The 15797-nt window shown below is 35.1% G+C and overlaps 2 protein-coding genes and 1 non-coding gene across 3 annotated transcripts; 2 read left to right on the forward strand and 1 right to left on the reverse strand.

The window, feature by feature from the left end:
- Positions 1–5150: 5150 nt before the first annotated feature.
- Positions 5151–10249, forward strand: LOC104890383 (tlg2p-like protein a). The gene is made up of 8 exons (XM_010675849.4): positions 5151–5755; positions 7012–7288; positions 7375–7464; positions 7679–7744; positions 8036–8113; positions 9343–9408; positions 9488–9568; positions 9700–10249. Exons 1-8 carry the CDS (start codon positions 5553–5555, stop codon positions 9802–9804), a joined length of 966 nt encoding a protein of 321 aa, XP_010674151.1. The 5' UTR covers positions 5151–5552; the 3' UTR covers positions 9805–10249.
- Positions 10250–11474: 1225 nt separating this feature from the next.
- Positions 11475–11548, forward strand: TRNAT-AGU (transfer RNA threonine (anticodon AGU)). The gene has a single exon. It is a non-coding gene; the product is annotated as a tRNA-Thr (tRNA).
- A 408-nt stretch (positions 11549–11956) lies between these two features.
- LOC104890382 (exonuclease DPD1, chloroplastic/mitochondrial) lies at positions 11957–15797 on the reverse strand. Its single transcript, XM_019248704.3, has 4 exons — positions 15517–15797; positions 13146–13793; positions 12415–12620; positions 11957–12325 (listed from the first exon to the last, which is right to left on the reverse strand). Exons 2-4 carry the CDS (start codon positions 13715–13717, stop codon positions 12099–12101), a joined length of 1005 nt encoding a protein of 334 aa, XP_019104249.2. The 5' UTR covers positions 13718–13793; positions 15517–15797; the 3' UTR covers positions 11957–12098.

Consider the following 15797-nt stretch of genomic DNA (forward strand, 5'->3'; position numbering starts at 1 on the left):
GAAACAAAACAAAGTCCAACTGAAACAAAATAATAACTAACTGAAACACAACAATAACCAACTGAAACAAAAAAAAAACAACTGAAAATGGAAAATAGGAAAAGAATGAAGACTGAAATTAAGAAAATGGTCTGTAAAGCGGCAACTCTTCAGCATCAGAACTTGGAAACTCATCGGAAAACCGTGTAGCACTAGCTGATCTATACATTTTTCAGAAGTTAACAACGACGACGATGACAACAACAATCAGTCGAGAAGAGCTGAGCAAAGATGGTGCTATATCATAAGCCAGGTATCAAGAAAATATAGATGGATATGTTTTCAGAGATCAGATGAGAGAAAAAAAGACATAGATGTTGAACTTATTATGCAGGAGGGAAAAGAATGAAGTTTTGAGGACTAATTGAAGGAAGCAACAACTTTGCTTTCAATGAAAATAAGAGGACCAGATTCTGAGGTTTTGACTTTGATTAAATAAATGGGTGATTGGGTACAAAAACGAGTGGTTTTGATGTAACAACGAGTGTTTTCCCCACTCAAAGCTACGTTTTTTTCATTTGGGTCACTGGGTCAGCCCGTCTGACAGTAAGTATTTGGTCAGACGGTCTGACCCAATACTTTCACTTCTTAACTAGCATTCTGGAAGCATCTGTTAACTTTTGCTTTTAAAAAAACTTGAATAAGACCTAGTTGACAATAACTTGTTATATATTGGAATTCATATGATATAGTCAATATTCGTTTAATATGTTTCGTTATAGTAAGTTTTCGTTCGATATAATAAGTTTTTATATGATATAATCATCTTTTATATGGTCAATTTATAATTTTATGATATAAATCGATTTTCGTATGATATAATTGGTTTTCTTCTAATATAGTCAGTTTTCGTGTGATAAAGTTAGTTTGGTGCACAATAAATTATCATGAATTCGATATATCAAAGACACATTGTATCAATTTTATCAATTCTTCCTTTAATTTTGGTTTTTCTTTTCTATTACATTTTTTGGGGTTTTCCCTTTTATTTGTGTTTGTTCTTTTAATTTTGTTGTGTTGTTGTTGGATACAACTTCTTGGCGGCTCATATATATTTTCTGCAATCTTTTTAAGAAGGGAAAGGAAAAACATCAACAATTTTAGTGTATGTTTGATAACTAGGTGTTTGTGTGTGTCCTATGTAGATTTTAGCCTTCATGAATTATGTACCTAAAGTTATCCATTACGTGATGCTAATCCATATTTGATCATTATGATAGCATTAGAATCGTGTTTTAAAGTAAAATCTAAATGATTAAAGAATTACAATTTAGGTGTATGATTATTTAGGTGTTTGATTAAAGTTGGACAATTTTAAACGTAAGATATTTTAAAATAGTGCATTTTGGGAATAACATATTACACCATAACTTATTGTATAAGGCTATGTTTAGTTCACCTGAAATTTTCTGATCTGAACTTATCTGATCTGATCTGATCTGAACTTATTTTTTCTGATCTGATCTGATCTGAACTTATTTTTTCTGATCTGATCTGATCTGAACTTATTTTTTCTGATCTGATCTGATCTGAACTTATTTTTTCTGATCTGATCTGATCTGAACTGATCTGATCTGATTTACAAGATCTTATCTTGTATAAAATATATTATTACTATTATATTATCACTTTGTAAATCATTATTATGCAATAGTACATTATAAGATCTTCTTTATAGTATTTCTATTATTATCATTTTGTTTCTATTACAACTTTTACACAACTTTTATTATTAATAATTAATTATTATTATCATTATTATAAGAACAACAATAATAATTATATCATAATTATTATTATTACTAAAAATAATTATATAACTCAAGTCATTATTTTATAAGAGCATTTATACAATGTTTCACACTTTCCCTTAAAAAAAAGTTTCACACTTGAGAAGTCGGCAAACTCAACTCTTTTTTTTCATATAAAATAGAATAAGATATACAAACAGCTATGACTTGAGCAAAAAATAAATAAATATCGTGCAACTTCAAATAGCTAGAGAGATTTGGAATTCGGTAGGAAAAGGTATACCGAATCTAAATTTATAATTTGTATCTCACACTTAGCTTATTTTGAAATGTAATCCGAACTAGTAGTTTCGTTGTCATGAATTTGAGAGTTCATATTTTATATATTTTTATTTTTGCGTCAATCTTATGTTCTTAACACGTGGCTTTTAATTTTCTATTATTTAATAATAACAATGATATTTATAATGGTAACAACAAGATTAATAATAATTACCAATATTAATAATTAATAAGTGCAACAACAACAACAATAATAATTCTTTTGAACAAATGTACTAGTAAATAATAATACTCCCTTTGTATTTTTTTTATCTTTCTCATTAGAATCTTGACACTATTCACAATTAGAGATAATCTTTTAGATTTTTCTCAATATATAAGAAAAAATATAGTCATGTGGGGTCTTGTTTGATTCGTCTCAATGAATACTTTATTAATATTCAATTTTTATAATTTTTATTAATATGTAGTGAAAGATATTTAATAATAATGAGTTTTTAAATATAAGCATGATATGATCTGAACTGATCTGGTCTGATCTGGTATGATCTGATCTGATCTGGTCTGATCTGATCTGATCTGAACTTATTTTTTCTGATCTGATCTGATCTGATCTGATCTGATTAGATCTGAAATAAGCAAAAATAAGATAAACTGAATATAGCCTAACACGCATAATAACATAGACTCTAGCAAAAATGAAATGAAGTCATTAAAATAAATATGATTATATTGCCTTTAAATCTTTTAAAATTAAGATTTTGCTACCACCTAGAGGCTTAGAGCATCTTTAGTGGTAAGCTACATTGATAAATAAAGTTTGTCTCACTGCACCAACTTTCCAAGCAACAACACTTTCAAATTACATACTACCTCCGTTTCTTTTTAATTGTTACACTTTGACATTTTACACTATTCACAAATTGCACTTTGACCCTTATTTGTGATTTATACGTGAATAAAAACATAGTCATGTGGGATCTTGTTAGATTCGTATTAGTATGTATTTTATTAATATGTAGTTTTTATATTTTTTACAAATACAAAATTAGAGATATAAAGGCTCAAAGTAGTGTATCGGCATGCGTGAAAAATGTAAGTGTAACAATTAAAAAGAAACGGAGGTAGTATTTTTTAGTGTCAGCTACAAACTATATAGCTTAACGAGTCTCACATATATGCCAATAAATTAAATCATTTAACTTGTATTTGATGTTAGCTAAAAATGTAGCAAAATATTGAATTAAAATCTATGTGTTGACCACATATTTATTCTCGATATATCTAGTTCAAGCATTTGGTATTCACACTCATTCAGGTTTGTGCTTTACCTTTCAACCAATGCTCTACAACCAACCTTCCCAAGAATTTCGCCTACTAAAATCGTTTGTCTGACCGACCTTACCCAACAAAGTGAATTATTATACAGTTATTTCACCAAATACCTCCCGACAAATCGCGAAATTCACAATATACCCTCAATGTTTCAGAAATGCACTGTATATCCTTGAGTTTCGAAAAATGTGCACCAAATACCCTTTTCCCAACTGTCGTTAACCCACCGTTAGATTTATTTACGATTTTACCATCATTAAGCCCTAATCCTAACCCTAATCCTACCCCTAAACCCTCCCCCTTACCCTAACCCTACCCCCTTGGCAGCCCCCACACCCACCCCCTCCCCTCCACCCCACCCCATCCCCTACCCCTCCTCCTCCCCCACCACCAATGTGCGTGCCGGCCTCCCCCACCCCCACCACCGCTGCTTTTGCCGGCCTCCCCCACCCCCACCGACGCTGCGCGTGCCGGCCTCCCCACCCCCTGCGCGTCCGTTCACTGCCGACCACCCCTTACCCCTTCCCTTCGGACACCAAACCCCCACCCCTCCCCTTCGAACACCAGCTACCATGAAGCTGCTTTTGCCGGCCTCCCCCACACCACCAGTCTCCGTCACCCCTCCCCCACCCTCGAATCGTCTTCATCTTCCCTCCCTCGAATGATTTCGTCGGATTTGGGTCAGATTTGGCTAGCGGGGGAGGGGTTCCGCGAAGAAAACAGAGAGGGGTAGGGGTGGGGGTTGCGGTAGAGGAGGGGGAGGGGTGGGAGTTGCGACAAAGGGAGGGGGAGGGGTTGCGGCGGGGGCAGGGGAGGGGGAGGGGTGGGGGTTGCGGCAGAGGGAGGGGGGTATGGTGGAAGGGGAGGGGCTGGGTTGGGCTAGGTTTAGGGTTAAGGATTAGTGTTTAGATTTTAGGGTTAGTATTTAAATTAGGGTTAGGGATTAGGGTTTAGATTTTAGGGTTAGGAGTTAATTGTGGCAAAATGGTAAATAAAGTTAACGGTGAGTTAACGGCAGTTAAAAAAAGGGTATTTGGTGCACAAAAATGAAAAGTCAGGGGTATATGGTGAATTGTTGAAACATTTAGGGTATATTGTGAATTTGTTGATTTGTCAGGGGTATTTGGTGAAAAAACCGATTATTATATTATTCTTCAACATGGTAGCTAGAAATATTTAGAATTTGCAATTGAGATCTTATATTGCTCTTAATCTATGTCTTCAAATGTTGAGTTATGTCAGAATGATAGACTTCCTCATCAATGGTTGTTTGATTCAGCAAATACAAGGGGGTTGTGTTGTATTGCTCGATCTGGTTCATTATAGTTTTTTCGAAGACGAATTTGATTTAACCTTGTTTGATTGTATCTTATTTTTCTTTAATATCTATTATTGTAGATGCCGTTTGACCTTCAATTAATGAAATTTTCTCCTTCAAAAAGGCTGATAAAACTTGACCATAAAATGAATCTGAACGTACGAACACAAAGAGTAGATATAACATATTACCAAATTTCGAAAATATACATTCAATTGAATTTAACAAAATTTATAATATATACTTTATTCATTTCTCTTAATTGTAATGCTTTCCTTATTTATAAGTTTCCTATTAACTATTAATATTTCCTTATTTGATAATATATTTTTTCTATCACGTAACTACGTAAGTGATACTTTATACTCTCTTTTAGAAAATGTATCGTATGTTGCAATTATTATAAAACGGAGGAAATGTAATAATAGTGACGCTTCCTAGTTCCTACATCTTGAGTTCCACGTTGTCAACTTGCCATTACCGAACCACCTCTCTCTCGGTTCTCCCCCATTGAAGTGCAACAGCTACATCAACTTCCGATCAATCTCCATCTCCCCTCTCCCTGAAATTGCCGCCAAAAATCTGATCAAAATTTCAACATTTTCTCTCTCCTCCAATTCACTCTCCTTGAATCATCACATTTCCATACACTCTAATTCACCCCTCTCTCTAAATAGCAAGAGAGAGGGGAATGTAACACTACGTTCAAAATTAGGGATTTTTTTCCAGATCTAAAATCATCGACATTGTATTCAAATCACAAAATTCGATGATAATTCGATGAAATGAAATTGTTGTGAACTTGTGAGTAAGGTTTTTTTTTTTTAATGGCGTCGAGGAATCGGACGATCTTGTATAAGAAGTACAGAGACGCGCTGAAGAGCGTGCGTTCACCGGCGATCGAAGGAGTTTCTTCATCGACAAATACGACGTCGTCTCAACAGAGTGTTGAATTGACTACTACGTCTTTGCTTCATCGTGGTACTCGTTCTTATACTGCTCTTAGTACTGAGGATCCTGGAACTTCCAGGTTAGTTTCATTTGTTTGAATTAATAATTTTTGGTGATTTTTTTTGTTGTTGTTGTTTTATGGGATCTACATTGTTGGATTACGACAGATTATTTGGAATAATTTAGGTATTTCTGTTAGTTCTTGTGGTTTTTTGATTGAGACACTAAGCGCGGACATATGGTTTGCTCGGACTCTTCATTTCACCTCAAGTACCCGTATCAGATCATTGACACTCGGACATGGATAGGACACTTGGACATTTTATTTTGGGCCAAAATTTGAAAAGGTTCTACAAAATAGCCGAGTTGGACATGTATCCGTGTCGGATATAGGTACCCGAGTCTGAACAACATAGATTATACTCCCTCCGTCTTTTTTTTTTTTTTTTAATGCTGAAGAGGGAACGTCCCAAATAAAGAGAAAACCCCTCCGTCTTTTATTAGTTTACCCCTTTTGACTTTTGACACTATTCACATACATGACTTTGACTATCTTTTGTAATTTGTATTTAAGGAAAAATGTAGTCACGTGAGATCTTGTTGGATTCGTCTCAATGTGTATTATCCAAATATCAACTTTTTGTAATTTTTGCTTATCGAAAATTAGAGATATTAAGGTTCAAATTAGTATCTCGGTAAATGTGCCCCAAAGAAAGGGGTAAACTAATAAAAGACGGAGGGAGTATACAACAAAAATAGAGCTCTAGTCCAATATGATTTGAGGCCAGCTAACATGAACCGTCATAAGGAACTGTCCGTGAAAAGTGAAACGAGAAGAGTTAAGGAATAAGTTAAAAGAGAGAAAAACAAAGAAAAGTTGAGATATATGATTTGTATTAGCAGTTTAGCACTAATTTGCAAATATAATTAGCAGTAAATTTCTAAGAAATGTAATTTATGGATGGGACAAGTTTGCATTGCATCGGGAGGGACAAAATTTCTACTGACTAAGCTAGAACAAATGGGTTATGAGTCATTACTCTCATCTTGGAGGTTATAAAATGGTAAGCCTCGAGGCAACGAGATGATGGGGATTGAGGAGACATTAGTCATGTTGTTGGAGTGTCCTTTTGGTTTAGCTCATGGACAAGTACACAAAATCTGGTTCCCTCTGTGCCGTATAGTTCTATGTATAGATTCAGCTTTCCCGGGTATATGTAGCAAGCCACATTAACAAAAACGAGACTTTGAACTTTGCAACTTCGTCTCTGTATGAACCCCTAGTACATTATTATAGCTGTTATCTCAAGAAATCCAAATATTGTTTTGATGCAGTAAGGGTGCAGTAGCAGTTGGTCTTCCACCGGCCTGGGTAGATGTATCTGAAGATGTGGCATCTAATGTGCAGCGAGCTCGTTCAAAGATGGCTGAGTTGACAAAAGCCCATGCAAAAGCGTTGATGCCATCATTTGGAGATGGTAATGAAGATCAACGCCTAATTGAGAACCTGACTCATGAAATAACGAATTTGATAAGGAGATCAGAGAAGAGATTGCAAGGGCTTTCTGCTGGTGGACCTTCAGAGGACTCAAATGTCAGGAAGAATGTGCAGGTATAATTTGACTTCTTGGAGTTTGGACCATGTGAATAAGGATAGTTATATGTTCAACAAAGTTAAGTTGGATGTTTCTCCTGCAGCGTTCACTTGCAACGGATCTTCAAAACTTATCATTGGAACTTCGGAAGAAGCAATCTGCATACTTGAAGCGCCTTCAAAAGCAAAAGGAGGTTAGAATCAGTATCTAATGTATGCATAGCATATCTATAGGTTAGACTTTAAAGACTTAGATCCTTTGGTGATTTTTGATAGCTTGCATCTAGAAATTGTACGTGCAGGTGATGCTTTGACTTAATTTGTTTTTGGTAGTTTGCTAAGATTGCTATCTTTCAATCATTGTCTTGTTGAAGTCCAAACATTAAGGTGATTGATTTCTTGATTCAGGGCTCAGATGGAGACTTGGAAATAAATATGAACGGTAGCAGATCTCAAGTAGAAGAAGATGACCAGGTACTAAAATGTGATTTCCTGATCTGTTTCGAGCTTATTGAGTTCTTTATTCCCTAGAAATAATGATTTTTGTCTGGAGGAAGTGAGGAACTATGAAAATTTTCCACAGAGACTGTAAAAAACTTTGACTATCAAGTCTCAAGAAGATGTTTTGCAACTTGGGTTGGAACTGTTGTTGGCCAAGTCGCATTCTGTTCAGTAAAGCCCTGTACATAAATACACACAAACACACACCTATATCATAGTGTTTCTAAGTCAATTTTAAAATTGCTTTGTTTTTATATATCTTAGGAGCTTAGTGAGCATCAGCTAACCAGGATAAAGAGAAGTGAAGCCTTCACAGTAGAAAGGGAGCGAGAAATCCAGCAGGTAAGTGTAAATTAGCCTAACTGCTTACCGAGCCATATTGCTTTTTGTACTTCATTTTTATAAAAGTAGTAAGGTGCCTTGTTCTGTAGGATATTTTTTTTTCTGGTTTGCCAAATCTTTTTGTGTTTTAGTAAAAGAACGTATTAGTATGATCCTTGCTTATTATTTCTCTCTAATCCTCTAGTGACTGCTGTCAAGTGCTTAGTGCAATTGTTCCTTATCCACTGTAATTTTCTGTGCTGTATATATAATGCAACAGAACATGTAGTAATAGGGAAGGGAGAAAATATCAATTGAGAAAAGCCCAAAAAAAAAGGTAGAGAATTGAAACCTTGTTGCTTACCTATACAGGAGTATAGTAAAAGGCATTGTCAAGCCTGTCTATCATCCATGTGGTTTTCTTCCACCTCCGGTTCTTCAATAGACTTTAGTCCGTGCCACCCTCATACTTAAAAAAGGAAATTAAATCAAACATGGTCATTGCAAACCTTGAACCTGCAACCTCAAGTATGATAATCAATGAATTACCACTAATCCAATGTAATCTTATGACTTATAATTCTCTGTGCTATATATATATTTCCATCATTTTGGTTTGTCGTTTTATCAGTAAAATCATAACTGTTCTTCATCCAATATCCGAGACATTGCCTGGGCCACAAAACTTTCAGTGACTCTAAGCTGCATGCTTATTGCTCCACATTAACATCACAATCACCTCAGAGGCTCTTGCCCAAAGAGGGTAGGGGGGTCGAGAGGCCATTTTCTTAATCCTCATGTATAATACAATATCTGCTGCTTAAATTTAAAAAGAATGTTCCTCATTATAATAAGCAATTTTGGTTTCGTCATCGTCCTCTAATCATCATAAAAGAATATTGGATCTATTAAATTTATTGGAATTTGACTACACAGTATACATATATGCACCAAACTTTTGGCGATTCTTTTTATTTTGAAGATGCACTGATGTTAAAATGACATCTAGCCAAATTTTCTTACTTTTTCATCTTTTCGATTTGTTGGGGTTGCTAATTTGCTTATCAACTTATCCCGCCTAAAGGAAAGATTGAGCTGGATAATTGGATAAATAAGTAATCAGTTATAAGTGTCAGTTAACAACTTAACATGACTAATCCTTGAAAATAAGTTTATATAATATGTTCTCTTTTTCAGTTTTTAGTTAGTTGTTTGTTACCAATCTTGTTCTTTTTTTTATTGGACTATAGGTTGTTGAATCGGTGAATGACATTGCTCAGATCATGAAGGATCTCTCAGTGTTGGTGATAGATCAGGTTAGCAGCTGCACAGCTTTTACGCGTGTTCAGTTGAGCATCCATGATATAGATTTACTGATCTATCTTGCGCGTGTAGGGTACAATTGTCGACAGGATAGACTACAACATTCAAAATGTAGCAGCCACTGTCCAGGAGGGCCTAAAGCAGCTGCAGAAGGTTCTCTTTTGTGTGATAATTGTAACGAAGTTGCTGTCCAGCTTATTTCTTCTGTTGCCTCATCTTATATGCTTGCTGATTTTTCATTTTTCTTCTCCCCTTCTTTTTTTGTTGGGATGGTGGACTTGCAGGCAGAAAGAACTCAGAAGCATGGGGGAATCGTCAAATGTGCAACAATTCTCATTATAATGTGCTTTGTCATGTTGGTTCTCCTGGTTTTGAAAGAAATTTTTTAGTAGATTGTGAAATATTTTGGATTCGACCTTCTATCATCATGTTTGTTGTATCCGTTGTCAGATTCTTGGCTGCTTCATCTGGAACTCTGACGAAGCCATAGTCAATATAGTCTACTCTTCGTCCCTCTTTTTTTTCCTGAGGTTCTAATAGCACTTCGGATGGAATATAAGTTCTTAATCTCGTCCCCCATTTTGTTTGAAGCATCTGCTAGGGGTTACATGAGGGCTGAGGCTGATCACAATCTGATCTATACTTGCAAATGTAATTTTTTCTGTTAGAACGACTAATTTGCCAAGGAAGTTGGACATTAATTATTTGGGACTTGTCAATCTTTTGTATTCAATTGTTCCTCTTTTTATTTTCAGTATTCATACATTGTAATCGTTTTATAGCAATGAAATCGACACATTCTTTCTAATGGAACAAGGTATTATAAATTTACAATGTTTGATTTCCAAAGTGCTTAGTCTTCAGTCGTCACAAATCACAATGAGCTGCATAATCTGCCAGAAGATGTTTTTACTTTTGGATCCATATGAGCAACGAAAGCGGTACAAAGTACAAAGAAAAGGAGGGGGATTCGAACCTGTGACCTATCGTTCACAACACCTCAATCTTAACCACTAAGCCAAGACATCCTTGGTATCTGCCAGAAGATGTAGTGTCAGTCAAAGTGATGACTAAATGCATAATGTATTCTCACTGAATCATATTAAGAAACTGGTAATAGTATTTTCTTTATTTATGTCACCAAATTATTTTTCTTTGTTTTCAAGCGGACTAGTAAACTACACCATTATTTATAATGCGTGTTCTATCACCATCCAACTTTTTAGTGTTTCATAATCATTCCAATTATATGGATACCTTCTTAATTTGGAAAATCCAAGGGATTCCGGTACCTCGATAAGACTTTAGTAGTACTTTTCATCCTTTTCTTTTAATTGACATAGACCAGAGTTATTTATTTTTGAGATATAGACTACCAAATTACCATTGGTGAAAATGGTTCTAAGTGATCGGGAAATTGTGTAAAATAGACAACCTTGTTAATCACTTATATTTTTCTTCATTTTCTCTTTTACCATCCCATCACCTCGTCGTCTAATAAAACTTTTACACATCTTTATTTGACGAATACGGAATACCTATACTATATGAAGCTTCATCTAGCCAAAAGCAAAGCTAATTCATGCCCTTCACCCCATCACAAATGTTGTCCCCTAGATTTCAAACCCTACTCTCATACTCTCATCACTTGGAGTTGCACAACTATAATACTAGACCCAAAAAGTCTCACTATTTGTAAATCCACGTTTATTTAAGATTATCAATTTCAATTTATACAAAAAAAATATTATTCATTTCAATTTTTAAAAATAACATTGGATGTTGAATTCTAAATAACATTAAAATAACATTGCCAACATAATGTCTTTGAGTTAAGGAGGAGAAAAATAGTTGTGGGTCAGAACAAGAGGGAATAGAAAATAGAGCACCAGTAAAGAAATCCTACTTCCCAAACAGAGCACTAGGTAATTCCTTAAAAAATTCAATATTCTGTCTTCTGAGGTTAGCAAATTCCTGAATGTAGAAGGCTGAATTGCGTTAATGCAGTTTATGGAAACTGTTTTTGATAATTAAAAATATTTTGGAATTTTTTTAAGAAGCTCTTGTAGCTCAGTTGGTTAGAGCACCCGTTTAGTAAGCGGGAGGTCTTGAGTTCGACTCTCAACAAGAGCATTTTCTCCATAATTATTGAAAATTAATTATGTATGCATGATACCATTTGAAGAGCAATTTTAACCACTAATACCCTTATATTTACAATAATACTATAGACCCCCCGAAACATCATCCGGGCCTAAACACTAATTATCCTTTCTAAAAGAAGGATGTCCGGTCGAAAAAAAAAAGAAAAGATGTCAAATTTTCCTTTCTACTCCTTATTTTCCTCTCTCTTCTCTCATCCATCATCTCTGTCCATTTTTATTTTTTCTCTAACTTTTCTTCTGAGGAACCAAACAAAGGACATTAATTTACAATTGCGTTTTCGCTTGAAAATGTTTTGTATCCAACCAAACAGGGCCTAACTTTCCGAAAACAAAGGAAAACAATAAACAGGAGAAAAGGCAGGGGAATGAGAATGACTGATAGTAAATTTTGCTTCATTTCTATAACTGCCCCCACAGATTGGAATACAATGGGTGATTCACCTAAAATTAGAAGAATTACATCATAAATTAATCAACAACAATGGATGATACAGGAATGACAAGAAAGAACTAAAGAACTAACTGGAGTCCTTTTTCTTCTTTGCATTGCTACTTGTTAATTCATTAGCTGTAAAAGTTTTCTGCACTAAACCAGCTTTTGGGAGCTCCAGATCAATGGTTAATCTCTGAAGTACGAGTGACAATATATGCACGTCTGCCATGGCTCTGTGTGCCGAACCTTTTAACTCAATTCCATAATACTCACGAAGTCCTTGCAAGGATGCTTTCCCCCCGGTTTTCACTCCTGATGACAATGAAAAAACTTCAGTTACAAAATCCCAGCCAAGAAAAAGAAAGGATGAAGGAGGGAAAAATTAAAGAAAAATATTGCACCTGCGGATTTAATTACTTGACGACCCAAAGGAAGAGTATCCAGAAAAGACCAGTTTGAAGGGATTTCCCAACCACAGCGTCTAAATTCATTAACCAGGAAGGGAACGTCAAAAGATCGAGCATTATGAGCAACAAACACCACATATCCCCCTGGTTTCTGACGGCTTTTGACAAACTGAAGCAAGAGTGGGATAAGCTCTTCCATCCTACATATGCATCAGAGTCCAAACACAGAAACATGAAGAATCATTCCACCAAGTAATCTATGCTCAGCTTAAATGAAGTGCAAAAGTGTTTTTAACAAAAGAATGCAAATTGGAACCAAGGAAATAAAGATAGAAGTTAGTGAAGTAAAAAAAAAAAGTGTATTGAACAAAAAGTACTTTTTCAAATGCAACAAAGAGGTATTATTTGTGAGACATAAAATTATTCTTTCGTCGCATTTAATTCGAAACGGAGGAAGTATGCAATGTGAGTATACTGTACACAAAAGCATTTTTTTTCCACTATTGGGTGTAAAATTCTGTATGATCTCAAACTGTCTTGCATATGTGGGGCAGAAGAATATTTACCTGACAAATTCACACTTACTAGCTATTCTATGGCATGAGCCTATAACAGACTGAGTAACTAATTCATTACACCTAACTAAAATGCACTATTTTCCTGTCAAAAAGAAACAAAATTCACTTTTCGCAATCAAGTTTGTAAGAACATTATGACTGAAATACCTTGGTACACCAGGTCTACTGACCATGCTGGTTGTAATACCATGGATAAACGCATTTGGGACAGCACGTCCAGGATTAATTAGAGTGTGGAAGGTGCTATTGTCACCACCGTGAATATCCTGCAGCGCAATCTCAATGATTCTCTCATCTCTCCTAAGACCAGTCGTCTCCAGATCAAAGACAATAAAAGTTGCAAGGCTGGCCAAATCCTTATTCTCAGCTATCAGTTGTCTAACATCTGGACATTGAACTTGTTGAGAATTGCTACCTTCTATGATTAAGTTTGTGCTTGTCGTCGCAATTACTTTATCTGGTAAGTCATGCCTCACATTGGCCGCACTATTCAAGGGCTTTTTACCTTTTCCTTCCACTCCTGTGGTTAGGGGTCTTCGACTCCAACTTCCACTGCTTTTTTCACGCCCACCAATACTGGAACTTATGAGCCTAAAGTTGTACCCCAATTTACATGTTGGATGAATGGCATCAAAGCCTTGAAACCATGTATTAACCAAAGAGTGAACCTTGAACCTAGGAACTCGTAAGACTGAGAAGCACATGGGGGCAGTTCTCATCTGAACTTTAAAAAACGAGTAAAACAGCAAAACCAGCAAAGCAAGGAATTTTGCATCAGAAGCGGATAGCTCAGACCTGATGACAACAATTTCAGAGTATAGTAAATAATTGTTGTATGAATGTAAAAGGGTATGCAGCTTGCACAGATTACAGTTCACCATCATAAGTTAGCAAAACAAAATTAGGCTCCAGCCTCCAGCATAGAGTTTCCTTCCATAAGCGTTTATTTAAAATATGTGTACAAGGGTGAAAAGTGAAAACAAACAAATTAAGCTCCCTTCCCTATTTAATAGTTATGCCTCTAAAACCAAACCTAATTCTAATATATAGAAAATTTAACCCAAAATATAGAATAACAAGTAGATGGAAATAATTGGACCAAAGAGAAAAGACACAGTAAGTCTATCAGTACTTCACAGAAGATTGCTTGGCCAAAATTTTTAAACCAAGGGACATGACACCAACAACTAAAATACCTATGGTAGAAAATCCAAAGTAGGAAACCACGATCCCAAGTAATTAATCCACGGACATAGAATCAGCTATAGAATCAGCTTTCCAATTTATGAAATTTACTTGTCTTTTACCATCCAGGCCAGTAAACGATCCTCTTTAATCTCTTTTGTTCAGTAACAAAAGCAATCTTTTTTTGATGTCATTAATTAAATCTGGTATATGATAGTGATAATCTAAGCAACAGAAAGAAGACAGAGTAATCTTAGTTACATTAGTTGTATAGCATAAGTATAGTCATCCAAAAGGAAAAGACCTACTGCAACCCACCCAACAGTACTCCTATTGAAATATGTACATCTTAATCATTTACTATAATGAACCAAGTCGAAACCATTTCAATAAATCAAGAGACTATCTGAAATAAGCTTGGAAGTTGATAGCTTTCGCAGAAATCTCGATGATGGAAGTAGCTATCATGCTATGGTATGGAAGTGTCAGATTAAGGAATAGCCAATCTTCTGAAATAAGATCCAACAAGAACAGTATAAGTCACAACCACCAAGGAATATAACTAAGGCCATGGTCAAAGCAATGTTTTCCAATTACAGGAAACTCGGCTTCTCGTAAATCTAATCCTAATTATCAGATGCATATACTTAAGACAATGCAGGCCGAAAATCAGACTGTCCATAGATTAACAATCAAGAGAATACACATCCACTGATAAGGCTAGACATGATTGTGAATGGCAGATAATACAATGCAGGCAGACCAAAACAAATTAAGAAATTTCTCTACAACACCAAAAAAAACGCAAATAAATAATTGAAGAAAAAGATCAGATTGAAATTCTACAGCAAAGTCAATTAATTAACATTATGCAAATTTTCTAATCTATACGAGCACATTAATCACAATTACAACAAATACACACACAAAAAGTAACCATTTGTGATTCATTTGGACAAACTCTTTAATTAGCTAACTTACTAAAACTAATTGGAAAAATGATCATCCAAAGTTCCAAACTTGCCCAGAAATATTGGAAATTATAACACCATTCATGACATATATTCAAAAAATCAACTCAATAAGACAAAACCCATATATTACAAGCTCAATCAAACGAAAATAAATGACAAAGATAATAAGCTCAATCAAGCAAAATCTCAGATACCCATAAGAATTAATGATCTAGGATCCAAACCCACTTCATAAATCTATCTATCAATTTATAAAGGTAGAAACTTGAAGAAGAAAATCGCATGAAATGAAAGTATCGTAAAATTAAAAATATTAAAACCCAAATGAGGGAGGAAGAAGAGAGAGAGAGAAAACATGCCTGAAAATCAAATGCAATGAGAAACTGCATTGGTTGAAATGTCAAATGAAGTAGTTTTTTTTCTAATTTGGGTAAACGAATTTTATAGAAAAAGAGGGGTAGTTATTTGGGGCAAGAAAAGCATTACAAACCAGAACGCATGTGAGAGGAGAGAGAAAGTGGGAGAAGCAAGCAAATGAATAATGAAACGATGTTTGCTTAGCAAGCGGATTAACCCAACTCTTGAGATTCGGATCACGAGCTCGCTCCGTTCTTCTCGGGTTCACTTCGTATTTTCCCAA

This window comes from Beta vulgaris, chromosome 4 (assembly GCF_026745355.1).
Source record: "Beta vulgaris subsp. vulgaris cultivar EL10 chromosome 4, EL10.2, whole genome shotgun sequence".
NCBI classification, from domain to species: domain Eukaryota; kingdom Viridiplantae; phylum Streptophyta; class Magnoliopsida; order Caryophyllales; family Amaranthaceae; genus Beta; species Beta vulgaris.

Bases quoted from the DNA above. Each gene is read 5' to 3' on its own strand.
- LOC104890383 (XM_010675849.4), top strand. From the start codon at position 5,553: ATGGCGTCGAGGAATCGGACGATCTTGTATAAGAAGTACAGAGACGCG. The intron at 7,289-7,374 runs GTATAATTTGAC...TTTCTCCTGCAG, and splicing joins ATGTCAGGAAGAATGTGCAG to CGTTCACTTGCAACGGATCT. The intron at 8,114-9,342 runs GTAAGTGTAAAT...ATTGGACTATAG, and splicing joins GGGAGCGAGAAATCCAGCAG to GTTGTTGAATCGGTGAATGA.
- LOC104890382 (XM_019248704.3), bottom strand. From the start codon at position 13,717: ATGAGAACTGCCCCCATGTGCTTCTCAGTCTTACGAGTTCCTAGGTTC. The intron at 12,621-13,145 runs GTATTTCAGTCA...ATGCATATGTAG, and splicing joins AGTAGACCTGGTGTACCAAG to GATGGAAGAGCTTATCCCAC. The intron at 12,326-12,414 runs GTGCAATATTTT...CATTGTCATCAG, and splicing joins TCAAGTAATTAAATCCGCAG to GAGTGAAAACCGGGGGGAAA.